At 44.7% G+C, this 26506-nt stretch overlaps 1 protein-coding gene across 2 annotated transcripts in view; it reads right to left on the reverse strand.

Moving 5' to 3' along the window:
- Window positions 1–6455: 6455 nt before the first annotated feature.
- The window catches only part of HLF (HLF transcription factor, PAR bZIP family member), a 61039-nt gene continuing 40988 nt past the window's right edge, over window positions 6456–26506 (reverse strand). The window contains exons 3-4 of one of the 2 annotated variants that reach the window (XM_033090233.1): window positions 15753–15973; window positions 6456–10895 (exon numbers count right to left, since the gene is read on the reverse strand). In XM_033090233.1, coding sequence (XP_032946124.1) covers window positions 10677–10895; window positions 15753–15973 — 440 coding nt within the window. In that variant the 3' untranslated portion in view covers window positions 6456–10676. The remainder of the gene's footprint in view (window positions 10896–15752; window positions 15974–26506) is intronic. The other variant, XM_033090234.1, reaches the window with a different exon arrangement.

A 26506-nucleotide genomic window follows, 5' to 3' on the forward strand; every position in this document is an offset into this window, starting at 1 on the left:
TTTCAAAAATGCTGTGGGGTGATGAGTGAGTCCAAGGTCGTGCCCGAGGCGTGAGAGGAAACTGTGCTCACCCTGGGCAGCGGGGCACCCAGGGGTACTCAGAGCGGATAGTTTATAACCTCCTTTCCTCTGTACAACACAATTATTTTCATTGACAATCATAAATTAAAACAAATAGTAACAGCCAGAAGGCCATGTTTTTCTTCTATTGAACACTATATACAAAATCTTGTTAGTAACGAAAATTAAAAGAGTGAAAAGGGGAAAAAATAATACAGTAATACTTTTTAATTATATTAATGTATTTTCTTTTAAAAAGAAAAACAATGAACCCTTGCATGTTGGTCTGTTGGGATAATAAGCAATAGTACAGATTCTATGTTCGTGCCTTAACTTCTGTAAATCTGCCAACGACCTTGTCCAGTTTGGTATCCTTCGCCTATTCATGTTCAGTCGACAATGTAGCCAGACTTGTTAAGCTTTCTTCACTCATCCTTGATCGAAGAATTTGTTTCTTAATTTTAATTTTGTAATTTTCATGCAAAGCCACAGGTTTACAAATAGGAATTTTAATATCTACGGAGGGCAAGTTTGGCAGAGATACATAAAATATTCCATTTCTCAATAAATTCCAGAAATTGCAATACTGCCCATGTCTGTTTCTCTTCAGGATCTATTGTAGCTGCTTTCCAAAGTCTTCACTTGAAAATGTCTATTGAAATACTTGCAGCAGAAAATCCATTGTATTTCTATTGCATTGGCAAAAACTTTATAAATTTATCTCCCTCTGCAAAAACAGAGAAAACGGCTGAATAACGGAGAACATTGATAATGCCATTTCAGAAGTTCCTTCAGAGTGTGTCCCCTTCTTGCCTAAACCCAGGGCTCATCCATCCTGCTGCCAGGCCCTTGGAATGTGTCTGTCCATGGATGCTTCCTGGAGGAGGTGTCATTGTTTAGGGGAAGGATCTATGTGGGAAGGCAGGTTGCATTGCATCAGCCTTCCAAGATTAGGTCTTTTCTTTGTTTTTTTAATCCTTGTAAAAAGAACATGAAAATACAAAAACACATTAAAGAATACAGATCACATTGTTAGGATTAGTTTCGGTTGCCATCCAAAACGTGCCTCCAAGATGTTGACATCTTTGTGGAGGGCGTACGTTGTAGACATATGTGTCTAAACCACACTGTAGGAAGTTAGCCATTACAGGGAGGAACAGATGGAGAGCTTGTGTCGGAAATGGGGTGAGGTTAGGAGGAGGGAGTGACTGCTTCCAACCAGCGGACTGGAGAAGATTTCATGGGAAAAGTAACATTTCACTTTGTCTTGAAGAATGGGTAGGATTGAGGTCCTTAAAGACTACGCTTAGGCTTAGAAGACCATGGACTGGGGATGAGGCTCTTTCGGCCTCTGTTTCTCCATTCGCAAAACAAAAATCGGAGCATCTTTCCACTTTGGGTCCACATGGAAAATAGCAAAAGAGGAGGTAGGGTGCTCTACGAAGCAGCACGGTAGGGGTGCTGAAATTGTATTTAGCTGTGTGGGACATTCAGCGAATCATTTTCCTTCTCTAGACCCCAGTGTTCTCATCTGACAAATCAAAGGGTTTACCAGCTAAAGTATCTGCAAGGTGTCCTCTGATGCAAACGTTATTGTGTGATCCTAAAAGTGTCTTGGGGTGGGTTTCTGAGAATGGGGATTGGGCTTCCTGCTCCCACAGACACTTCAGTGAAAGGGGATCAAGGCAACTGTGGTGTTTACAAGGTCAGAGTCAGGGGGCCAGGAAATCAGGGCTTTTCCTATCTCATCCACCTGCCTGGGGCCTTGAATCTCCGTCCCCACTTCCCCTATAGTCATTCCTCCCTCCCCCCTCACCACCACCACATACAAGAGAGGAAAGAAGGAAGGGAGAAAGAGAGGGAGCAGGAGAGGAGAGAGAGACACAGAGAGAGAGAGAGACAGACAGAAAGAGAGAAATGAGCGTGACCAACTCAGTGCACAAATAGCTCAGATCTAAGCTTCCTACTGAGAACTGTGAGACCAAGGGAAAGTCTCATCTCTTTTCTGCTTACCAACCCCCCTCATCTCCTTGTTAAAATGACTTTTCCTCTATTTCTGAGATTCATCATCCTTCAAAAGCAAGAAAGGCCCTTTGGTCTTTGAAGGGTACCTTTTCATGAAGCTTTTGTGTGTATCTGCTTCTCTGTGTAGTTCTGGGGAGGTGGTGGGGGGGAGGGAAGAAGGGTGAAGGGGTTTCTGCAATGCTCCCCAGGTAGGAGGTGGCATGGTTGGAGACAGGGAGGGGAATTTCTGGCTGTCGCAGGAACCTTGTCCAAGGACATTCATTTTCTGGCCTTCTCAGCTATGAATAGAAAAGTCAGGAAGAGGAGAAAAAGGTTATAGGTGGGGAAGATTCATTTTAGGAAAGGTAGTACTATCTTTGATGAAATCAGTTAGGCCCTGGCTTCTCCCTCACAAATCACAATCTTCCGTCTCTGAGGTGGTGGGTAGAGAAGCACTGGGGTGCAGGCTGGGGAGTTGGCACCCTGTCAGAGGCATTTATTGCTTGAAATTTATTCAGAACTCATGAGGAATAGCTGAGGAAGTTGGGGTATGTCCACAGGGCATTGAGGAGACACAGGGGACGGGCTGGGGTCAGCAAATGTCCCTTAGGGAATGTAGGGCTGTCAAACAGACTCAGCAGCACAGCCCCCATCTCTTCCTCCCTGAACTTGGACAAGGCTTGCCTCAGTTTCCTTATTTATTCTACCCTGAGTACCTCACAGGGTTGCTAAGAGGGCTCACATGATAAACAGAGGAGGAATGTTCACCAGGGCCCCGGCGTTCAGACGTGTCGTGGAAGGGAACCATTTTCCTCCTGTGAGGGCATCCTCCTCATGTGAGAAGCTCATAAGGAGACCCTCCGTTTTCTTTCCTTCCTCTCACCCCCTTCTCAAGTCCCAGGAGGCTGCCAAGAGAAAGGGCAGAATTGACTACTGTCGTCGGACCTTGTGACTCACGCTGGAAGCCCATCATATCTACTCCCCAAGAGGACCGCACCATTCCCAGTCGGCTGGGGACTGCAGGTTCATGCCGAAGGTCATAGCTCCAACTCCTTACCTCCTGATACAGAGTTCTCAGTAGTGGCTTCAGAATTTCTAGATAGAAGTGGCATAGGGGCTACACTCTATTTGGGGAGTTGGAGTGTAGCTAGAGGACCTTGAAGCCATGTTAGTAAAACAAACATCCCATCCAGAAGGAAAAGGAATGGGGTTTGGAAAGCTGCTGACACATTTCTTACCCTTGTCATCGATGGCATGGGCCTGTGCCTGGGTCTACAGGTGGTTAGCAGGCGCAGATATATCACTGGGGAGACCGAGGCAGGCCTGAAGGCAGAGAAGCCATAGGAGAACCCAGAACTTCTCATCTCTGTGGGAACAGGGGATTCTCTCACGCTGCAAATTTCAGCTTTTCAGTACCATTCAGTACATTCTTAAAATAAAGGTCTCCAAAATCCCAGCATCAGAGGCAACGCAGTTGGCTTACAATTGATAATGCTTCATGAATTTTATGTTTATAAAAATCAATCTCAGAAACACATTTGGCTCATGGAGTGCGTCACGCTCTCCCCCCGGTTACTCATCCATTAAGACTGATGTGTCGCCAAAACATAGCAGTGTTTCTTGAATCAAAGTATTTGCAGAATAAAAATGCATCCACTGAAATACACCACACATGGTCTGACTCTGGTAAAACAGCACTGGTGAAATCAAGTCAAGTAATATTAATATTTATTAATAGTTACTATTATTTTAAGAAAATATTTGTTGAATTCCTCTTATACTCTGGGCATCGATTTAAGTGTTTTTACGTGCGTGTTCTTACTGAATTCTAATGACAACACTATAAGGAGAGTATTGTTATGCTCATTTTACAGATAAAACCCAGGATGATTTGGTGATATTTCTCTGGTCACACAGATGGTGAGTAATAGAGCTGGGATCCAAGTCCAGGTTTGCTTGTGCCAGGCTCTCCCTTCTCACCACATGAATTGCCTTTTGCTTTTGCTGAGCACCTAATTTATATAGGAAGCCATGCAGTGGAGTGGTTTAACACCAACTCTGGAATCAGGCTTTGTGCCTGGGTTTAAATTCTGCTTCCTTCATTTCCATGGGCCTGTTTCTTCATCTGCAAAACAGGGATACTAATAGTATTTATTTCATAGCATTAAGAATTAAATGAGATATGGCAGGTACAGGGTTTAGGACTCAGTAACTGTTAGCTTTTCCTTTTATTTCCAGGCATTGTGCCAGGCTTTGCAGGATGAAAAGAAATCAGAGAGATGAGGCTTTGGACTTAAGTCCTCACTGACTCAAAGCCCAAAGAGGCAGAGGAAACACACTACCTTCTTCACTCAGGTCTTTTTCCTCCAAAAGGTTCTTTTGATTTATTACCAAGAAGCCATCTCCCGACCACAAAGGCAAAATTTCAATAATTCTCACCCAGTTCCTGACTAAAGATACCCAAAGACTTCTAAGCCAATGATTCTCAAAGAAAGAATTGAATTCAGATGCTTTGAAGAAAGGAGCTTGATGGTTGGGCTCGTTTTTTGTTTTAAATATATCCTGTTTCCCTGAAAATAAGACCTAGCTGGACCATCAGCTCTAATGCGTCTTTTGGAGCAAAAATTAATATAAGACCCAGTCTTATATATTATAGTAAATATATTACTTACACTATAGTAAAATAAGACCGGGTCTTATATTAATTTTTGTTCCAAAAGGCGCATTAGAGCTGGTGGTCCGGCTAAGTCTTATTTTCAGGGAAACACGGTACACGGAGGAGTCATCCCACATGGACTGCCTGTGATGGGCCCTGGGGATTGATGGCTTGTGAGTGACTGGGTGTCTACAGTTCGGCTTCCTATCAGTTCCTGCCATCTTTAGAGTCCAAAGTATCTCCAGGCAGTCATTTCCTCTAAGAGACTAGAAGACACCAAATATAAAATCAGTTGCCCAAAGAGGATCTTAAGTTAGTCATTGCACCTGTTCTGAGAGAGGAGAAAGGTGTTTGATGATGCAAATGGAGCTGAAGCCTGACTTGTAATTGCTCAGTCTAAATTGGAAGGGGCCATCAAGTGGACGGATGCCACTCATCGGTGTACGAAGCTGTGCTCTATTAGGGATGCCGGAGTGTGAAACCACATCTGTGTGAGAGCATCACTCATTCCCGTACGACCCGCCACCTGCTCCTTCTTTGGAGAAGGATTGTGTGCTGTCGTCTTCGAAGGAACAAAGGATCTGGAATATTGAACTGGAAAAAGAGCTCCAGGCTCACATTCGCCTTCCCGGGCTCCCATGGTAGTTATTTATTGAGGGCCTGTGACAGGCCACAGCCTATGCATTTGTTATGTCAGTCGTCTTCCCCACATCCCTCAGCGGTGGAGATGATACCTGCATTTCACAGGTAAGGAGATTTAGGTTAAAAAAAAAAATGCTTAGTAGCTGCTCAAGGTCACGTACCTGCTAAGTGACAGATTTGAATCATCGAGCTGCTCACCCCAGAGCCCCCTTCTCTCATGCCAGAGATGCTGAGTTCCTTGGCTGGGGCTGGGGCCCATGCAGTGCCAGTGTTTCAAGCTCCCCAGGTGACTCTACTGGGCTGCCGGGGCTGGGAACCACCATACTACATCAGACTTCTTATAAAGCAGGGTTTTTGTTTATTCCATCTTGCATCACAGATTCCTTTGGAGGGGGGTGTGGGGGGAAGCTACAGGTCACCTCTACAAAAAAATAAATATGGTTATACACAAAAATTGCATACAATGTCAAGTAATTATGGACGTTTTGAAGCTTTTATGTGGGCCTCCCCACAACCCCCACCCCAAGGGTCATGAATTCAAATTAAGGCTGAGTCTATAAATCCTTGGCTCTAAATACTTGGCCACACATAGGAGTTAGCTGGGAGCCTTTAAACAATTCAGATTTCTGGGCCCGACCCCAGATCGACTGATTCAGCATCACCAGATCTGTGGTCCTGTAATACGTTCCTGGATGATTCTTATATATCCACCCAGAAAACAGCCTTTGGACCTGTTTTGGGGAACCGCCACTCTAAATAATGCCCTCCAGTGGATCCGAATTCATTTCTGTCACTTCTACCTATGTAATGTTAGGTAAGCCACTTCACTTCCCAAACCTTCTATTTTCTCTTTTGTAAAATGGGGATACCAATTGTTCCCATCTCATAGGGGTGATGTGGAATTACATAAAACACTCCATGGAAGTGTTTAGCACAGTGTCTGGCACATAAACATGCGCCAAATGTTTGTTTATGACAAATTATAGAGTATTATTTTATCATCTAGGTAATTAATCTCTGTAAGTGGTCTCTTGGTGATAGAACTGGGAACAGAATCGAATTTCTAGCAGACTGTCAACAAAAATACATGAAAGAAAGGAAAAAAATTCAAAGTTTATTAAACATTAAGAATAACAGACAAAGGTTTGCACTTAACAGCATAAACACCACCAATATCGTGGTACACAATTAAACTGACCTCATGTGAACTGGTACCTGTTTAACAGAAGCAATCTTTGTGGTGTTGCCAAAAGGATCATGGGAGGTTATTGTTATGTTCGTTAAGGTGCTCCAAAATGAAAGATTTTATGTCTTGACTTAAATATTTATACGCACGCATACATTCACACACACACACACACACACACACCCCTCCATACATTTGGTCCTCTGCAAAATATACTGACATCAGTTGCCAAGTCCAATTCATCAAGATCTAGGCTAAGGCTTTTTTCATTATTTTAAATGATGCTATTAATTGTAGAGAAAACCTGGAGGAGACCTTGGCCCCCACTTCGGGGGCCAAGGAGCCCTGAGCAGGAAGCTGGGGGTGAGAGCAGGTGTCTAGCACACAGAACACCTAGTGTCCAATCACCTGCAGCTTGCTGACCCCGGGTGAAATCCGGGCCTCCACACCCCTCACACAAGCAAGCAAGCAGGCCAACAGGCCTGCTCCTGGGATCACTCTGATTAACTCTGATGAAGTTTGAGTTTTCCTAAGAGGAACATTAAGGGACAATTAGATAAACTACTGGAAAAAGCGAAGCATAACTTTGTATTGTACAGAATGTCTGTTGTTAAACTTTGGGGCCATGGGGGAGGGATCCACTTAAAATTCTTCCTGACTCTTCCAAAAGTAGACCTGAGACTTTCAATATGTATGTCTGATTATTTTGAGTTCCCTCACAAAGCCGGTGAGTTGAAAGGTAGCTGTGGGGTATCTAGTGCAGCTTCCTACCCACCCAAGGCCAGACGCCCATCTGCTCTCTCCTGGAACTCCCGGGCCTTCCGCTTTAAGGGATGGTCTCGCAGATGTCTGTCTCATTTGCAGATAAAAGGCCTAGCACCATCTTGCCCAATGTGGGGTTTCAATGGCCAAAAGGTGGCACCTTTCTCAAGAGAAGGAAGTGATCACTTACAGCTCTCCCGTTCCCTACCTACCTCCTCAAAGTAGCATGAGCAGGAGATATAGGCTGATCAATTTTTGCCTTTCTTTGCAAGTCTAGTCAAAAGAAATGATGATGTGCCCTTGTCAGGAAGTCCCGGGTCGTTCATTCCAAAATCGTGTCTAAATGATGTTGGCATGATATGATTTGGATTCATTTTTAATGGCCAAGTAATTAATCTCTGAAAGATGCTTCTGATGAAAAGGTGAAAAATGACAACAGGACTCTTATAATAGCTGCAGTCTGCAGAACTCATTTGACCCTGGTTGATCCAAGTCATTTCAAGTCGGGCCACGGCCTCCCACGCCACCTAGCAGAACTGCCTTATTCATTTGTTAACTGCCCTGGACAGAGGGTGGCGCGACCAGGAGCGAGTGCTCATGTGTGTGTGGTGACAACGACCTACATATAAGGCACCTGTACAGACTCCAAAGGTTTTCCATTTTTTAAGACGAGGTAGGTTCCTGAAACCTCTCCTGGCACACAGAAGATACGTTTATTATGATCTTTTCATTTCTTCTGCAGAAAACATTTGTGATGCTCATTTGATACAAAAAACCTAATTCAAAGAACGACCACTGCTTAAATACATATATTTTTTTTTAGCTACCATTTTATACTTCAATGAATTTGGATGGTCCAGGATACAACAATCCCTTCAACACTTCTGCACTTAAATATATCATTTGTCTCTGCTTTAGTGGATTCTGCCATTTAACAATTCTGCTGCAATCAGTCTCTTTACTGATACAAAGGCCAATTCCGTGTCCACTTGTGTCTCCGACTGAATATTGCTCATTCAGCTCTGCTGGAAATTGCCAAAGGTCCTGTCTGTTTATGAGATATTTACCTGAACAATGTACTTCAACTCCAATATTCTTCCCTCTCCCACTGTAACCTGTAGCATCGGACAAAACGGATACCTAGTAGGAACATCCTACTAGTTGGGTCTCCTGAGACTATAACACTATGAAAGAAGAACTGCTGATGGGTTGACAAAGGGACCACCAGGCCATTAAAGAACTGGGTACTCTGGAGGCAGGAAACTAGAAAGTCCCATTGATGAAAAGGTATTTTTATCTGGCACAAAATGTTTCTTTGCAATAAACGCAGAATCTCTTGACATTATGCAACTTAGTGAAACAAAAGAACAATCTTTAAAGTCAAAACACCCATCAAATTATAAACCATACACATAGCACCGTTATTAATTTTATACTGCCTAAGATGCACGTGCCCACAGAGGAGAACAGAATTGTTTGGGGCGTTTGCAGTGATATTCCATTCCAGGAACTGACAATTTTGAAGTGAACATTTTTGTGGCAGACGCTTTTCCTAAAAAACACTGTATCATCCAATAAATATTTGACTAACATCCATTTTGTGCTTTTGGGTGATAACTGACTTTTTCTGAGACCTAATAGGAAACAAGAAAGCTCCTTATATGTTTTAGAGCGGGAGTCATCACAGCAAGCCTCGATACTGTCATAAAATTTTAAAGCAGAAAACATGCTGATGTGTCAGTGATGGGCTTAAAATATTAAAGACTTCAAAACCCCCAAGCACTTCTCTGTACAACAGTGGTGAATATATATCTTTGCTATATAATTTTAAAACATGGAATAGTTTTCCTTTTCTCTTTGCTATATATAATATATGTCTTCCAAAATACATTGTCAGTATTTATATCCAAAAAATACTGTACAAAAAAGAACTTCCTATAATTACTCTGTATAAACATTAAACACTTTAATAATCTCTCCTTTTGGTCTATAGTAAACATTTAAATTGATTGGATTAACCACAGTTTGTGACAACACCATCCCCTTCTGAGATACACCAGTGTCTTTTACATTCATTTTTTTTCAGAAGTCCACTTTATAAAAGCACATCCGTTCAAAAGCAAACAGAGAATAAGAAACATAAGCTCCAGAATCGTTAATTTATGAAGCATTCAAAAATGACACCACTAGGAAAACAGGTCTTACAAAACATCAACTCATTAAACTTAACTCACTGATTTTTAAAAACAGCAAGGTGTAATTCACAAAAATATATATATTACAAAAAATGGGGAAAACTGAATCTTAAGTAATTGAATTGCTTTGAATATTGAGAGGGATATGGAAAAAGTTAACTAGAAAAGTGGGGGGTGGGTATGGGAGAGGGGGAAGAACAAAACCAAACATGTCAATATCAAAAGCTGTTCCAAGTTGCATTTTTTTTTTGGCTCACACACTGATAAATTAACCCCTCTTTCTTAGACCTAGCATTTCCCTCTGCTTCCCTGTCCTGGGGATGTTCTGGGCATGCTCAAATGCATTACTGTAATTTTTGTGTTTTTTTCCAAACAGGGTGAAATTCTTAGGTAGGGAAAATATCCTACGTCCACTAGTAATACTCAGGCAGCATGCTCTAGCGTACAATAGGATTATTGCTTTAGGTACGACAGTGCAAAAACACACTCTGTGTTCTATAATAGTACTCTTACTTATCTGGGGTCGGTAGAATTAAAAGGAAACTTAGTAGATAGCGGTAAGTAAATATGGGATCTAATAAATCTAAACAGCACTTTTAATTTCAAAACGATTACCACCAGAACTGAAAATATGAGGAAAGCAACCTATAACTGAATAGAGCTGCAAGTGTAGTGCTAAGTTACTCTGTGCACCTTATTAGCATGGTAACTTACAGGTCAAACAGAAACAAGAGCTTTGTCGTTTGGAAAACTGAGACCTACTGTTTTACCAGGGCCTTTCCTAGTGAATCCAAGCAGAGGGTCCTGGATGAGTAGGTGAGAGCGAACACGAAGCCACGCTGACTGGGCAGGAGTGGGGAAGGCGGGCGGGACAGGAAAACCCGCGAGAGGGCTTCACAGTCCAGTAAAAACATGGCACCTTTCTTTTGTGGAACTGAAAGAGGGGAGAGGGCCGTCTGAAAATGGCAAGTGCAAAGGGGCGCGCGCACGCACACCAGCGACCACACACAGGAGCGCGCGCGCGCGCGCACACACACCAAAACGTGAGTCAGTTGTGTCGACGCCTCTGGGAAAGTGCTGATGTCAGGAAGGTTGGTTCGGGTGTGGCGCTGCGACAAGACAGGAAACAAACGGTCCATCCAGTCAAAAGCCAGCCCCCCGAAATGCCGTCCTACAGGGGCCCGTGCCTGGCCTCGTACTTGGCGAGGATGTTCTTGCACTTGCCCAGCTCCTTCCGCAAGTCAGCCACCTCCTGGCGGAGGGCCGAGTTCTCCTTCTCCAGGAAGGACGCCCGGATGGCGATCTGGTTCTCCTTCAGCCGCCGGGCATCGCGGGAGCGCTTGGCTGCCATGTTGTTCTTTCTGCGCCTGGCCCAGTACTTGTCATCCTGCTCATTAGTTACACAAGGAAAAAGAAACAAGATATTAGATTTCAGCAGCGCGGAGTGTCAGCCAGGGCGCTGGCAGGCCTCAGGGTTGTGCCGAGGCACCAGCCCAGGTGGCTTAACATGTGTCTCCGTACTTGGCAGTCCCTGCACATCTGAGAGAAGGGTCCGTGGGCCGTGGCTTCCTTCCTGGAGCAGGGACCAGCTTGTCACAACACGCTCCTACTCTCTTTGCCCAGAAGAGTTCTGTGCCCCAGGAGGAGAGATCAGAGTCTGAAGGAAAGCAAGTGTCTCACCGCACACCCTCGGTTATATTCCCAATTTCTGTCCCCTGTTTGCTGAACATTTTATTTTATGAACCATTTTCTTCCATGAGCACTCATCTGCCTTTTGGTATAAGTGGACACAATATTGCTGGAAGGCAACCTGGCCACATCTATCAACTATTTAAATGCACATACTATGGATCTAGCAACTCCACTTCTAAGATCTCATCCTACAGCAATCTTCATGTGTGTGCACACAGTGTTTACTGCAGCATTGTGTGCAACAGGAAAAATAATTGGGGGGGGTAACTAATTATGGGTAGGGGATTTAATAACTACATTATGATGGAGAGAATACGCTGCAGCTGGTAAAAATAACGATCCAGCTGAACCACGATAGACAGTGAGGGGGGTGGAAACAATGGCAGTCTGCAAATAAGTATGTATGGCCTCATCCCACTTTGGTTTAAAAATCCTAATATCATGCATTCATAGAAAGAGGCCCAGAAGGCTTTACATCACGCTATTAAAAGCAGTGCCTTTAGAAGGGAGATAAGAGGAGGGAGGCTAAGGAAAGAGGTAGGATCTTTCACCTTTTATTTTATATCCTTCTTAACCATTAGAATGTTATGCAATGGGCATGTAAATCTTGGTAATTAAAAAGAGATTTAAAAAAAGAAACGTCCACCTGCCACTGATCAGTATACACATATCGATGCCTAGCATTTAAATGATTTACTATAATTTCCCGTTTAACTGTTCTCTAGGCCTTAATTAGACTGAGTAATGTTTTAACTGTGGTCAACAAGAACGCAGTCGTTTCTTTCCCCCATCACTGCTCCGCCTTCCTAGGAAGACTAAGAAATACAACTCTTCTAGACCTTCCTAACTGGTATATGGTGCCACCTGGTAAATTTTGCCACCCCCCCCCCTTTTTTAGTTCAACGACTTGCGATGGCAAATGCCTCGATCTCAGCAAGCCTCATACCTGCAGTTACATGCCAGCCAGAATAAGTGGGTGAGGCCAGTTCTTAACCCTCCCACAGGATGCCAAGGGGTAGTTGGCACTGGAGGAAGTCCCATGGGTTGGGGCCAAGGCTGCAAGCCAGGCCCAAGGTCAGGGGTTTGCCCCTGGACCTGCCCATTACCCTCGGCAGACATCCGCCCGGCACAAAGAAAGTGCGAGACAGAAAGCGTGTGCAGGCACCTTCTGTCTGCCGTCCACAAGCTGGGGCTGCTATCTTATTTATAAAGCACTTTCAGCTCTCTATACATTTCATAATAATATGTAACAAAGTGAAAAGAAATGATCTTCATCATAGCTGGTACCAGAATTATTTTTAGAGAGGAGTAAGCCTGGGGCGAGTGTGCAGCGGCTGCTGGTAGGGTTTGTTGTTTGCGCTTCCAGAAGGGAGCAGGGGAGCTGGAGGAAGAGGAGAGAGGCTAGGCCAGCTGGATGAGAGAAGCTGGGAGGAGCTGGGGGAGTGCAAGACTTCACAGGGGTGAGTGGGCCCGAAGGCATATGAACAACAGTGAAGGCGGCCTCCGGTTCTGATGAGAGTTATGTCGCCCCAATTTTACCCCCTTGGTAGTGTCAGTACATCTGCCGTACTCATCAGTGTTCCTGGGAGTATGGTTTCCAAGATCATTCGAAACAGGGGCTGACTTAGGATGCATCAGAACCTGCACCCAGGAGACTAGGGGCCTGGAAGGTGACGGAGTGCATGAGAACAAGCCCCTGGGAACCTGCAGCAGCTGCGTGTGTGGTAGGGGAATGGATGGGAGCTACCACCGCAGGCCACGGACTTGGCGGTTTGTGACCAGGGAGTCAGCAGCTGGCCTCAGGGAAACAACCAACTTCTCTGTCTTTCAGAGCTCTTCTCACTTGTAAGGTCGTTTTCATTTCCCAGCCTCACCTGTCCTCAAATACAGATGAGTTAGGAAAGGTGTGGACTGGAGACCGACTGTCTCAGGTGGGAGAGGAGCTGGGAAGAGGAATGGAGCAAAAGACAGGAGGCAGGAAAGACAGAAGGACTGCCCTGGCTAGAAACACCAGCCTGCTGTCCTTTGTTATCACCAAATGCCTGGGGGGAGGGGAAAGCAGGATACTGAGTGGGGCTGATAAATTTGGCACTGTGTGCCCTTCTCCTCTACATCCCAGGGGCAGATGCCATCTGGCTGCCCAGTTACCCTCACCCAGCAAGGATCCCCTCAGTCCAGTCCCATCATCTTCCCAAGGGTCTCATGTTTGATGCCTCCCCCCGCCACCAGCCCTCTCCTGACAGGTCAACATTGCTTTGTCTCACCAGACTAGAAGTTCCCTGATGGTAGGAACAATGTCAGAACTGGCTCACCTTGGAAATCCCAGCTCCTGATACACGGCCTGCCATACACTAGCATTTGAAAAATATTTGTCAAGTGAATGACTGCACATGGAAAAGTATTAAGACATCAAAGTAATTAAACTGATTCTCGGCTAGGAAACCAGTATGCCACCCCTTAATCCTGCCTGGGGTTGCAAGTTAACGCCAATGGAAGGCTCAAGGGAGGAAGTTCAGGCAATTGTGGGGGAAGTGCATTTATGGGTGGGGGCCATTTCACATAATTGGTTTGCTCATCCAGTGGTGGGACCACAAACAGCTCTCCCGCCCACCCAGCTCAGTCCCCTCTGCAGGAAGGAGAAATATGCTACAGCTCTGTTTCTTGCTTCACGCAAGCTCATGGTCGGTGGCCTGAGGCTTCAGACACGACTGAACAAATCCAAGGACACACGGCAGGAGAATATTCCTGCCTGCTCCTCACCGGCCGTGTGAAAAGATCAGGCCTGCCCATGACAATACTAATACGCCTAATTCCAGCACAGACGGATTTCTTCTAGCCTCTTAATTGCCAAGGTTACCTGAGTTATTAAATAAGCTTGCTCTTTGTTTTGAACTTGTAAATTTGGAGACCCTGTGAAGGTCTGGCTGGAAGTCATCCTTTCAAGCTACCCTCCATTCCAAACTGCACGGACTCCCAGGTTTAGTGTAAGAGACAAGCTCTAAAAGCCACACAGAACTGGATGGTGAACAAGACACGTGAGGAAAACCGTCCGGTTGAAAGAAGATACCTAATTGCCCAGGACCTAATCCCATAGTGCCCCCTTCCCACCCCACCTTAGGCTAACCATTAATTCCCTGACTGGTTGGGATTTTCTGGTGTTTCACTATGCACTTTCCTTTTTTGATCCTCAGGATGACAGCTACTGGTTTGTCCCCCAAGAGCCCCTGGTGTGGCCCTTTGTCAGGGCCAACATAATCCAGAGAACTTTTTGTAAGCTAAAAGACTTGGGGACCAGGCTAGGCCTTGCTCTACCTAGCAGTGTTCACCTTAGTTCACCTTGCTTGCTTTTCCATATCTTCAACTGCAAAATGATAACTTGGGCTAATGAGTCTCTGAGGTCGCTTTCAGCTCTGACACTTGACAATCCTGCATCACTCAAGATAATCACAGGTATGTAGATGACAGCAGTGATTTAAATCTGCCAGGTATGTTTTCCTCCAGTGTTCTTTCTAGATATGAAAAGCAGAGCTAACTGGTCTAAATCAGTTCCGAGACAATGTCCCAAACTCCCATTTTCCCCGCCTAGGAGTGACTTTCCGCCTGAACCATATTTAGGTTTGAGAAATACAGGTCGGAAATTTAAAAACGGCGAACGATGCCTGGTTCCAGTGCCTTGAATGTATATAATCCTATCTCCGTTATCCATATGATTGGAAAGAAGCATAAACACAGAAAATTCTAGGCAATAGCTAGTCACAAGTGGTTCCAATTCGGTATTGGTGGGCATGGCATCACTTTGGAAAGAATTTCCTTTCTAACGTATCACTAAACGTGTCAGAATAATTTTCTTTTAAGTTGTATCTGACTTCCTAAGGTAAATCTATTTTCCTTCATAAATAATGGGTCCCTTCAACACAGCAGGGGACAAAAAGCAACCCGGAACTAATCTTTTGTTGAGATAGTCAAGTGATCATTGATTGAGATACACAGCGAACACTAAACATACATAACTAGTGGCAGGGAACCCACCAGCATCATTAAAAAAAATCCCACTCTCGTCATTCGAGGTTGGCAATGTGGAGGGAGGTCTTGTTTCCAGCTGTTATTCCCTGAGGCCTTCAGGGAAATGGCAGCAATTAATTGTCAATAAATCCCCAAAGGGAAGGTAACCTTGGAACCCTATGAGGTCGAGAAGCCCTTCCCAAGTAATTTTCTTTCTCTTTCCAACCTTGAAAGACCGGTTAGATTTTTATTAGACTTTCGAGGGTTTCCCTGCAGACAGTAGGGTGTTTGCTTCCTTCCTGGGCTGCAAACCACTCCAACATTTTATTGCTTCTCCTTATTTCTGCGCATTATCAAGCTATGACAGGTGTGCTTCAGAAGACACCCATAGAGGAAGCAACTGGCCTAGAATCACGTGCCAAGGAATAGGATCAGAAATCATGAGTCCTTTGCTCACAAGCGTGTGTCATCTTCCCGGGGTCACCCTTTTAACTTGCCTCTCGACCCTCCCACTCTCTGTTTGCCCAAAGCCTGATTACCAGCTCCAATTTACCTTCAGATCATCAGGGATGAAGACTTTGCGAGCTTTCTTAATCATGGGCTGCGGCTTCAGTTCTTCCTCAGAGAACTTGCGTTTGCGAGGGTCAAACATTTCCTGACCAGGGATGCTGGAGAGGGCAAGGTCTGCCGGGTCTGGCTCATACCCCACCGGGACCTGGATGGTGTCAGGATCAATGGGACTCGGTGTATTGCGGTTTGCTGGCAACAGCTGACCTGGAACAACACAGGGGTTTTAATTCACGAACACCCTAGGGAGACCCAGTAGACACTACCTGATGATGGTCCAGGATGAGCGGCAAGAGTCTTCAAGTTGACGTAGGAGGTCTGACAATTAAGTTTGCGAACTTGTTGCAACGATGTTGCTCACCTTTTTTGATATCAGAGGGATTGTTCATTATGAATTTGTACCAACTGGACAAACAGTTAACCAAGTTTACTATTTGGAAGTGCTGAAAAGGTTGTGTGAAAAAGTTAGATGACCTGAACTTTTCTCCAACAACTCATGGCTTTTGCATCACGACAATGCACCAGCTCACACGGCACTGTCGGTGAGGGAGTTTTTAGCCAGTAAACAAATAGCTGTATTGGAACACCCTCCTTATACACCTGATCTGGCCCCCAATGACTTCTTTGTTTACCTGAAGATAAAGGAAATATTGAAAGACAACTCTGATGGCCATTCCAGAAAAAGAGTTCACAAATTGCTTTGAAGGGTGGACTAGGCACTGGCGTCAGTGCATAGCTTCCCAAGGGGAGTACTTCACAGGTGACCATAGTGATATTCAGCAATGAGGTATGTAGCCCTTTTTCTAGGATGAGTTCGTCCACTTAATTGTCAGACCTCATATATCTGACCCTAACATTGTTTATCTTCTTCATCCGCATCATGATCCTGAGAACACAGCAGGCTGAGTACGATTGTACTCGTGTCAGATCAGGCACCACAAGGACCCACATACATTGGTTCGCAGACTAAATTTACAAATTCCTGCATTCATCCTTTTCTACAACACATCATGGAGGACCATCTATGTGTCAGGCACTCTGCAAGGTGCAATAGATAGAAATACATGGTTTTTACCTTGAAGGTGTTTTCCAGGTGAGTCAGGGAATCAGACCAATAACTAGCCACTGCGGAGATAGTGAAGGTGCTGGGATGGAAGTCAACCTGCTTCTAGAGTGTGGGGGAAGAGTGCATAACACAGAGGTGGGCAGGGGACATTTCCTAGAGATGACACTTGGTGTGGCTGCATCTTGAGACAAACAGTAATTAGCCAAAAAAAGGTAATGTGGGCACAAATGCAACACAGAGGGTTGCAGTTTTGAGGAACTACAAGTGGTCTTGGGCGACTGTAGCACTGAATCAGAGCACACGATGGAGCGGGAGAGGTGTAAGTGCAAGAAGTGTGGTCAGTGGGGATAGAAAAGACCTGTAGCGTCAGTGAAGAATTCTGCACGGAAGTGCTAAGCAGAGCTGAAGTTTGGAAAGAGGACCCAGGCACTGTGAGGAATGGACAGAAGGGGGCAAGACTGGACGTGGGAGGTCAGCTCCCAGGCCGGTGTGATGACCCATGCGTCCACGGAGATTAGCAGTGGGGACAGTGAGAAGGGGATAGGTTCAAGAAATATTTAAGGAATGAGAAAGGATATAATGGAGATGATCTAACTTCCAGTTGAGGCTAAACCACTGAAATGCACAAACACCCACAGAACAACAGGTTTACTGTGTTTGGCAATATGTCTCACAGGTGAACGTGAACTTAATACCAAACCACAATGTTTATGTGGAGAGTTCTTAACTTCTAGTTTCATCTGAATTTTACAATCGCTCTTTTCACACCCAGAGAATAAATGAGCGGATATGGCTCAGCTCTGTTTGGCCCATCTCCCCCTCTGCCAGGAATTGGACAATGTGTGTATACTGTAGGTGTCATTAAAACCTACCCCAGACTGAAGCATGAAGCCACTGGAGCACATTTTAGCTAAACTGTGAAACGAGGCTCATCTGTTTTCTGGAAAGCCCTGGTGGGGAGCTTGCAAAATGAATGTTCTAGGTGACCTTTCAGGTCCCCTCTCTGCTTGGAGCTCTGTCTCTGGCTTGCCAAAGAGGAAGAGATGGGCCCCCGAGGCATTGGCAGAGGACAGACATTTCTCATTAGCCAAGCTGCAGCTCGGCTCCAGCTTCTGGACACTGCTGAGTTCTGTATTGGAGGGTGTCAAGCTAGATTTGATCTTATGCCTCTTGACATGGCCTCAGAAAATGAAACGTACCTGAGCCCAATGGGGATTTTATTTTCCCTTTAGAAACTGTTTTTGAATTTAATAACAAAGCTACCCAATGACCCACTGCTACAAGCACTGCCGTCCACCTCACCTCCCCCAACACATACACTCACACAGACATATGCACCCTTCTCCTACCCTCTGGAAGCATCTCAGTATTCCCCAAATCTAATGGCTCTAAGTTACTTCAAGTTCCACTGTAATACTTCAGCATTCTGTTTATTATGCTATATTAAAATATTCTCCTTTATTGCTTTACAAATGTTAAGCTTTATACAACACACACACACACACACCCTCTACCAGACCTCATGGTCTTTCATGTTTTACCTATTTTATCCCCAGCCCTCTCCTCACCATGGTGTCTACTTCAGAATTCAGCTTCTATAAAGAATATTCCTCATTTAATGGCGGCCCTCTGGGACCCTGGGCTCTGACATTTATTCATGAACATTCTAACAATGACACTTATAATACTTCATATTTAGGCAGAACCCTCCTTGGCATTCTTTCTTCCAGTGGAAGTAGGTCAGTCCTCCTTGCGGAGTGGAGAAAACCGAGCTGGACTCCAGGTGAGCTCAACGGCTTCCCCAGTGTCAAAGAGCAAATGGCCAAGGACCTGACAAGCACAGCCAGGGCCCCGTTCTTCCCCAAACTACCCTCATGCCATCCTGTTTACCTACATTTCCTACTAAATTCATTCTGCTGGACTCATTTTTCCCCCTTTATCCCAAAATGTCAAGTGTCACTGAGTAATGGGGAGGAGGATCTTTACTATTTTGTCCTACCTCTTGTGGCTTTGCAAAATTTTTAATGTAAGAGTTTTCAATTTAAGAGCGCATCATTACATACATCTTTTTAGTTACTAAAGATGCTCACTGCAAACTTTTAACAAACGCGGAATCCTCTCCCCTGCCCCATCTTCCTGCTCTCCCCAGAGGTGGACGCCCTTAACTGCCGTGTGAACCTTCCAAACCTTGGTTGTTACACATATGTAACTTAACTTCCCATATCTCTTCAATAACTTTTTCAACATCCCATATACAACTTCCCATGTTAGTGAAAATAGAACTACTTTGTTCTTTTTAAAGAGTGAGTAGTATTTACCTAATCATTCTCCAACGGATGGATTTTTAGGTATGTGAATGTTTTTGTAGAAGAGATCCCTAAAAGTAGTACTGTTCATGCAAAATACATGTACATTTTATATTTCTAAATGTACTGCTGAACTGTCATATTTACTTACACTTGCACCAGCATTAATGAGAATGCGTTTTCTCACAATTAAATGTTAATTTTTAAAATGTTGCCCACCTGATATACACAAATAGTACTACTGTTTTAATTGGCATTTCTCTTGTCCCTAGTGAGACTGAACATCTCACATGTTTATTGGGTATTTATTTCTTTTCCTGTGTAGCACCCTCTTCATATCTTTTGCCCCCTTTTAAAATAGATTTTGTTGCTTATTCATTTCTAAGAACGCTTTAGAGACATCTATCTTATCTACGGGAAATATTTTCTCAATGCTGTTGTTTGTTTTTTAACTTATAAAACTTTGTACTATTGGCGAGAGCTTACATTGTAATGTAGTTATATCTTGAAATCTTCTCATTATGGCTTCTAACTTTCATACCTTCTCTACCCCCAAAATATATTACATACACACATATGTATACATGCAGGTTTATATACATACGTATGTCCATATATATGTATATTACTCTCTACTTTTCTCTAATACAACTAAAATTGACTCACATTTTTAGAAATTTGAGTCACCTAGAATTTATTTTTGTGTGCATATAAGCAGGGAATTTACTTAATGTTTTCCAAATGTCTGAACATAATCACATCAGTAAGGCTTTATATTTTTCCTTTTTAGAAAATTTTCTTTGGTATTCTTATATTCTTCTAGATGAATTTCAGAATACATTTACTAAGTTGTATTTAAAATTATTATTGGGGTTGTTGAATGAAGATTGCATGAAAGCCATAGGTTAACTTGGGGACAACTGATATCTTAAAAATATTGAATATACCAATAGCATACTCTCCATTTTTACTTTTTTTGGTCGTTTTCTTATACGGAGCAGTTAAGCCTTACAGTTTTCTTCAGTTTAACTTTTCACATTTTTTGCTAAATTTCCCTCTTAAATTTTTTTTTTTTTTAAGATGTAGGTGACTGTAGTGGTGCTTTTTTTTTTTAATTGGGGAAGGGGAACAGGACTTTATTGGGGAACAGTGTGTATTTCCAGGCCTTTTTTCCAGTCAAGTTGTTGTCCTTTCAGTCTTAGTTGTGGAGGACGCAGCTCAGCTCCAGGTCCAGTTGCCGTTTTCTAGTTGCAGGGGGCACAGCCCACCATCCCTTGCGGGAGTCGAACCGGCAACCTTGTGGTTGAGAGCCCGCACTCCAACCAACTGAGCCATCCAGGAGCTCAGCGGCAGCTCAGCTCAAGGTGCTGTGTTCAATCTTAGTTGCAGGGGGCGGAGCCCACCATTCCTTGCGGGACTCGAGGAGTTGAACCAGCAACCTTGTGGTTCAGAGCCCACTGGCCCATTTGGGAATCGAACCGGCAGCCTTCGGCGTTAGGAGCACGGAGCTCTAACTGCCTGAGCCACCGGGCCGGCCCCCCCTCTTAAATGTTTTATACTAGTTGTCCCTAGTGTAAATTTCCTCTGTTATATTTCCTAATTGGTTGTATTGCTGGCATATATATAGGAAGCTACTGGTTTTAAAATGCTGAGTTTTTATCTAGCCACTTCACTCTTATTAGTTTTAACAGGTCTAACATTTCTAACTTTTCTCAGTTTTCTACGGAAATAATCTTACCTTCTGCCTCTAGGGACAGCTGTTGTTTCCTTTCAGTGTTTATAATTCCTACTTTTAAAAAAACCTCCCTCCATTAGCTAGGCTCTGAAAAATAATGAGGAGTAAAAGGGGTGAGACTAGAGACCCCTGCTTGTCCTGGCCTTGAATGGATAAAGCTTTTAACACTTCATACCCTTAAGTATGAAGGTTTGTTCTAGAATCCTAGTACATACAGTTTGACAAACGAAGGCAGTTTCAACCCTCCCAGCCCTATTATCCTGAATTCTTTTTTTCTTTTTAAATCAGAAATGAAGTATTAAATTTCCTCAAATGCCTTTTTAGAGACTGTTGAGATAATCATGTGATTTTCTCCTGTATCACTTAAGTCTAAGCTTGGTATTTCTCTAAGGCTTTCTTTGAAAGATCCGGGTTGGACAAGTTCAATACCATGATGCAGACTCTAAAATAAAGTTTACTGGCCTCTAAACACATCTTGATGAAAGTCACTTCCAGGAGGGCCAAGGAGGATTTCTGGAGGAAAGGGTGGAACAAAGGATTTAAATCTGGAAAGAGATTAGAAGTTACCTTCAAGTTGGCCTCCACTTTTGTCACAGGTTAGGCAAAACTAAATCTCCAAATATACTGTATAATTGAAGAGAGGATGTTTCTTATTCTCATATATTTAACAAGAATTTAGCATCTCATGTTCAATTAGCTGATTAGCTAAACGTCATCAATGAATGAGAACAGCAGCAATCTGTGTCCTGTGTCCTTATCTCCTCTCAAGTCTATGGTGTATTTAATTTATGGCTGCATCAAGACTAATGGCAGCACCTCCAACCTTTCTGATGTGCTCCTCAGGCAGTTAAATAAACAAAGCATTACATTTGCAGCAGTAATATCAGGACAGATACCATTAGCTACCTGGTGAACATTATTTTCTATAAAGGAAGGCTGAGAAGAACAGAAATGAACTGGTTTTGGCCAGAGTGTTAGAAGTGATGGGTGAAATTCCTTCTTATTCAAAATTCGATCCCAGATCTTTGTCCAAGACCTTTCTTTCCTCCTCAAAACCAGTTTGCTTGACATGACCTCCTGAATTCCAGATGGTCATAATTTGAGTTTGCAATGCACCATTTACCCTCTTTGCACCCACTGCTTTTAGAAGAAAACCCGTCTTCAGGGGCCACGGATGACTTCACTACAAAACACCCATTTCTAAGAATTCTTTATGTTACAGGGAGCCAATTAACTTAGAAGATAGTAGGTACCTTATAGGGTCAATAAAGAGTGCTCACCATGTGTATAGAGATTAAATAAAAATCTTACAAGTACCTCCTAAAGATACATATGGGCTTTCTGGACTCTGAGGCTGATTAGCTAACTCTGTTCCTATGTCAGGAACGCATTATCCTGTCCAACAAACACTCTGCAAAGGCAGCATGGCCGACATTCTCATCTATACGGATCCTGTTCCATGTGGCTTTGCAGTTCCAGACAGTCTGTTTGCCTGCCCCTTGAATCTGGGCTGGCCTTGTGACTTGCATTGGCATGTGGCAGATATAAGTGTCTGCGCTGAGGATGGGCCCACAGGGGTTTGGCACGTTCCCGCTGCTTCTCCCAGCACTTCTGTTTGTCCTCATAAACATGTTCAGTCTAGCCTACTGGCGGGCTGCAGGGCACGTGGACTGGCCCGTCTGGGTCAGCCTAAATCACCTGCTCCCGAGAAGTGTGAGCCCAGCCAAGATCAGCAGAGCCACTTGATGGACCCATAGCAATTTCAGATGAGTTAACAGCAAACCCTTATTCATGCGTGTGTGACTGTTTGATAAACTTCATGGCAATGGATCACTGACCTACAAGCTGAGCTACTGTGTATAAGGAGAGGCTCATGCAATAACTAACACCACTGCAAGATTTTTAAATGTACAGGGTAATTTAAGGTTAAGCTGTGAAGTGAGTCAGACTTGGGTTTGAAATCTGACTCTGCCCCCTGTATTTTATAAACTTGGTGTTTGTGAATAAAGGAGCAGAAAGAAATACCACCCATTTCTTAATAAGGTCTGTTTTAAAGGAACAGGGACTATCAGTGATTTCTTTTTTTTTTTTAATCTACCTCTCTGAGTTTCAGTTTCTTCAGCTACAAATGGAGACTACTAAGCCTGCCTCACAGGGTTGCGTGAGAAAGCAATGAGATAATGTATGTAAAAATAAAGTGCTTAGCATAACACACGGTACTTGGAAAGTACTCAATAAAAGGTCTATATGTAGACACAAACACAAAATATAGATGCTATGATCACAGACACTTAAAAAAAATGAACTGGACGATGCCCCTTTATCCAAGCCAGCAGATCCTTCCCATGATCTACTCCATGTCCCCCTCACTTCTCTCCTCCTTCCATTTGTGTCCCTGCAATGCACTCCTCCCACAGTCACCAAAAGGGATTCTAAGCCTGCAAGCCTAGGCAGGACACTCCCCCATATTAAAACCCTCGAAAGGCTTACCGTTGCCATATACGATAATATTCAAGGCTCCTCTTACTCAAAAAGCCTTCTTTCTGCTCCTCACATACCCCAGCACGACCCCACCTAGGCCTGTGTACTTTTTAGTCCCTCTACCTAGAACTTTCTTCCCCTGCTCTCCACCTGCCTGGTCCTTTTGCATCACCCAGACACCAGCTCAAATGCCATCTCCTCTAATCCTCAGATTTCCTTCTACCCCAACGCCCTGCCTATCAGAACACCCCGTTTCATTTCTTTTACAATATTTATTTCCACCCAAAATTATCTTTCGTATTTGTTGGATGTTTGTGGTCCACCTCCCTCCACGCACACGTAAGCTCCACGGGACAAGGAACTTGTCTGATTGGCTGTGGCCTCTCCAGCTTCTAGATGGAGCGTGAATGGAGGGGACACTCAGTACAAACTATTGAGTAATCGGAAACAAACACTCCTAGATCCCAACAAGGACAGTTAGGGGGCACAGGGACTATTTTTTCTTTTTATTTATCATGTTTTGCAAATTGTATATAACGAGTATCTTTTACTTTCAAGATCAAAAGAAAAAAACATTATTTAAAAAAATGGAAATTGTTTCATTTTGCACATAATACTCTCAAGGGGCCCTGTTAAATGTTGCTGAGAGAAGACACAGAAAGGAAGAAGAGGAGAAAAAGGAGACGAGAGAGAGAGAAATGGGGTGGAGGAAGAAAAGGAAGTGGAAGAGGGATTAAGAAACTAAAGAAGGACTGAGATCCAAGATGGCAGATTAGGTAAATGCTGAGACTACTGCATCCCAGGATCCCACCAAAATTACAAATAAATTGTAGAACAATCAACCAGGATTCACCTGAACAGTAGCCAAACAGAACTATAACTAAGGATATAAAGAAGAGGCCACATCGAGACTGGTAGGCGGGGCGGAGATGCAAAACGGGCTGACCCCAAACCCAGAGAGGGAGGTTGGATGCTGGGAGGGTCACCTTGGTGGCAGAGGTCCGCCCTGAAGATGGAGGGACCGCCAGACCCACGCCGGGCTCCCCAGCCTGGGGGTCCTGTCTAGGAAGAGGAGTTCCCATGGCATCTGACAGTGAAACTCAGTGAGGACTGTGTCTGCCCTCCCCCGTGGGGTGGAAGGTGGCCGGAAACCCAGATGTCCTCTTGGAGAAACAACACATGGCCTTGCTTGCTGGCTGGCACTCACCTGGTCTCTGGGGGAAGGAGTGGCAGCTCGGGAGGCCCACGGATGTGCGGGAAAAGACTGAACTGAGTGCCTTTTGTACAGGAACTGGAGGGATCGGAGCCGTTGTCCTCGTGTGGAGCCTGCACATGTGCAACTTGCGGGGGAGGAATCTTTTCAGGGTTAAGCCCTCCCCCAAAGGGCCAAGTCTGGGACTACATTGGTCTGGTGGAATCTGCACGTGCGCATTGCCTTGGTGATGCCCTGGGTTCCTGCCCTCTGCACAGCTGGTGCCACAGGCTGCAGATTAAAGTGGGCAGAGTGCTATTGGTGGCCCAGGAAACATTTGCTGGAGGGTGGTAACTCAAGACCTGTGCTGAAGCAGTGACGGGCAGTGGTGTGGCAGGCCTGAGACAGACGGTAGCTGGCTGTAGTGTTCTCGGGGCATTTTTGTGGGTTGGTCCTGGGCCCAGCACCAGTGCGGGAGCTGAGTCTGCACTGAATTTGTAGAAATCACCAACCACACCCCTTAGCTCCCTGGAACCCTGCCCCTCCCACCTAAAGCTGCATTGCCAGGGGCACTGTGGGCACCTGGGCAGCTGGCCCTGTCCCCATAAGCCATGGAACAGGTTTTTTTTTTAACAGCAGTGGACAATCTGCAACAGTCTGGGGAGACTGCGGTGGTGGATAGTGAACCAAAAACTGCACTGCAGTCCCTTGGGGGCAGCGCTCGAGACTTTGTGAGCCTGAGGTGGTGGCGGGCTGCAGTGTTCTCAGGGCACTGGGCATGGTGGTCACAGGCGGAGCACTGACGTAAGAACTGAATCTGCATTAACGTTGTAAAAACCACAGGGCACCGTCTCATGATTCCCTTGAACTCAACCCTGCTCAGCTAGTGCTGCATCACACTAGTGCTGACTCAACATCAGGTCAACCAGCCTTGCAGGGGCACCTCAGGAGGCTCTTTCAATGGCTGGGTCTTATGGGCAGCTGGTGGGTGGCAATAGACCTAGGGGACCCTGGGCCTTCTGTCAAGCTGCCTCAGCAACACTATTGGTGGCAGCCACCTCAGTTCACAGCAAAGCCACCCCAACATGTCTCTGGGTCCAGCACAGGCAGCAGCCAATCACGTACAGCTTTGAGGTTCCTACCAGGGAGCTGCAGGCTGGTAACAGGCAAGGCTGAAACTGCCCTGTACGGGAACCCCGCCCAAGAGACACCAGAAACAAACCACCCAGAAGCCAGCTTCAGACCACACCAGAGCACTAACTGTTTAGCCCCACAGCGGCACATGCAAAGGGGGGGGGGGTCTCAACAGGCACAAGAGCCCACAGGGGCAAAGCCTCCACTGAGGGCATAGCAAATCCTCACAGTCAGCCTGGGAATCAATCCCACCCACTTACATGCCAAAAGCAATCAAGGCTCAACTACAACAGGACACATACAACACACCAGGGACACTCCTGGAACACATGCACAGGAGATGGGAGACCGCACAATTTGACTACACAGGGCACCTACTACATAAGGCCACCCAGCAATGACCAAGAGACACAGGAGATCTACCTCATACGAGGTCTGACAATTAAGTTCGTGAACTCATCCTAGAAAAAGTGCTACATACCTCATTGGTGAATATCACTATGGTCACTTTCGAAGTACTCCCCCTGGGAAGCTATGCACTGACACCAGTGCCTAGTCTACTCTTCTAAGCAATTTTGGAACTCTTTTTCTGGAATGTCCATCAGAGCTGTCGTCATATTACCCTTGATGTCCTGAATATCATCAAAATGTCTTCCTTTCAATATTTCCTTTATCTTCGGGTAAAGAAAGAAGTAATTGGGGGCCAGATCAGGTGAGTAAAGAGGGTGTTCTAATACAGTCATTTGTTTGCTGGCTAAAAACTCCCTCACAGACAGTGCCATGTGAGCTGGTACATTGTTGTGATGCAAAAGCCATGAATTGTTTG

This window comes from Rhinolophus ferrumequinum, chromosome 21 (assembly GCF_004115265.2).
Source record: "Rhinolophus ferrumequinum isolate MPI-CBG mRhiFer1 chromosome 21, mRhiFer1_v1.p, whole genome shotgun sequence".
NCBI lineage: Eukaryota > Metazoa > Chordata > Mammalia > Chiroptera > Rhinolophidae > Rhinolophus > Rhinolophus ferrumequinum.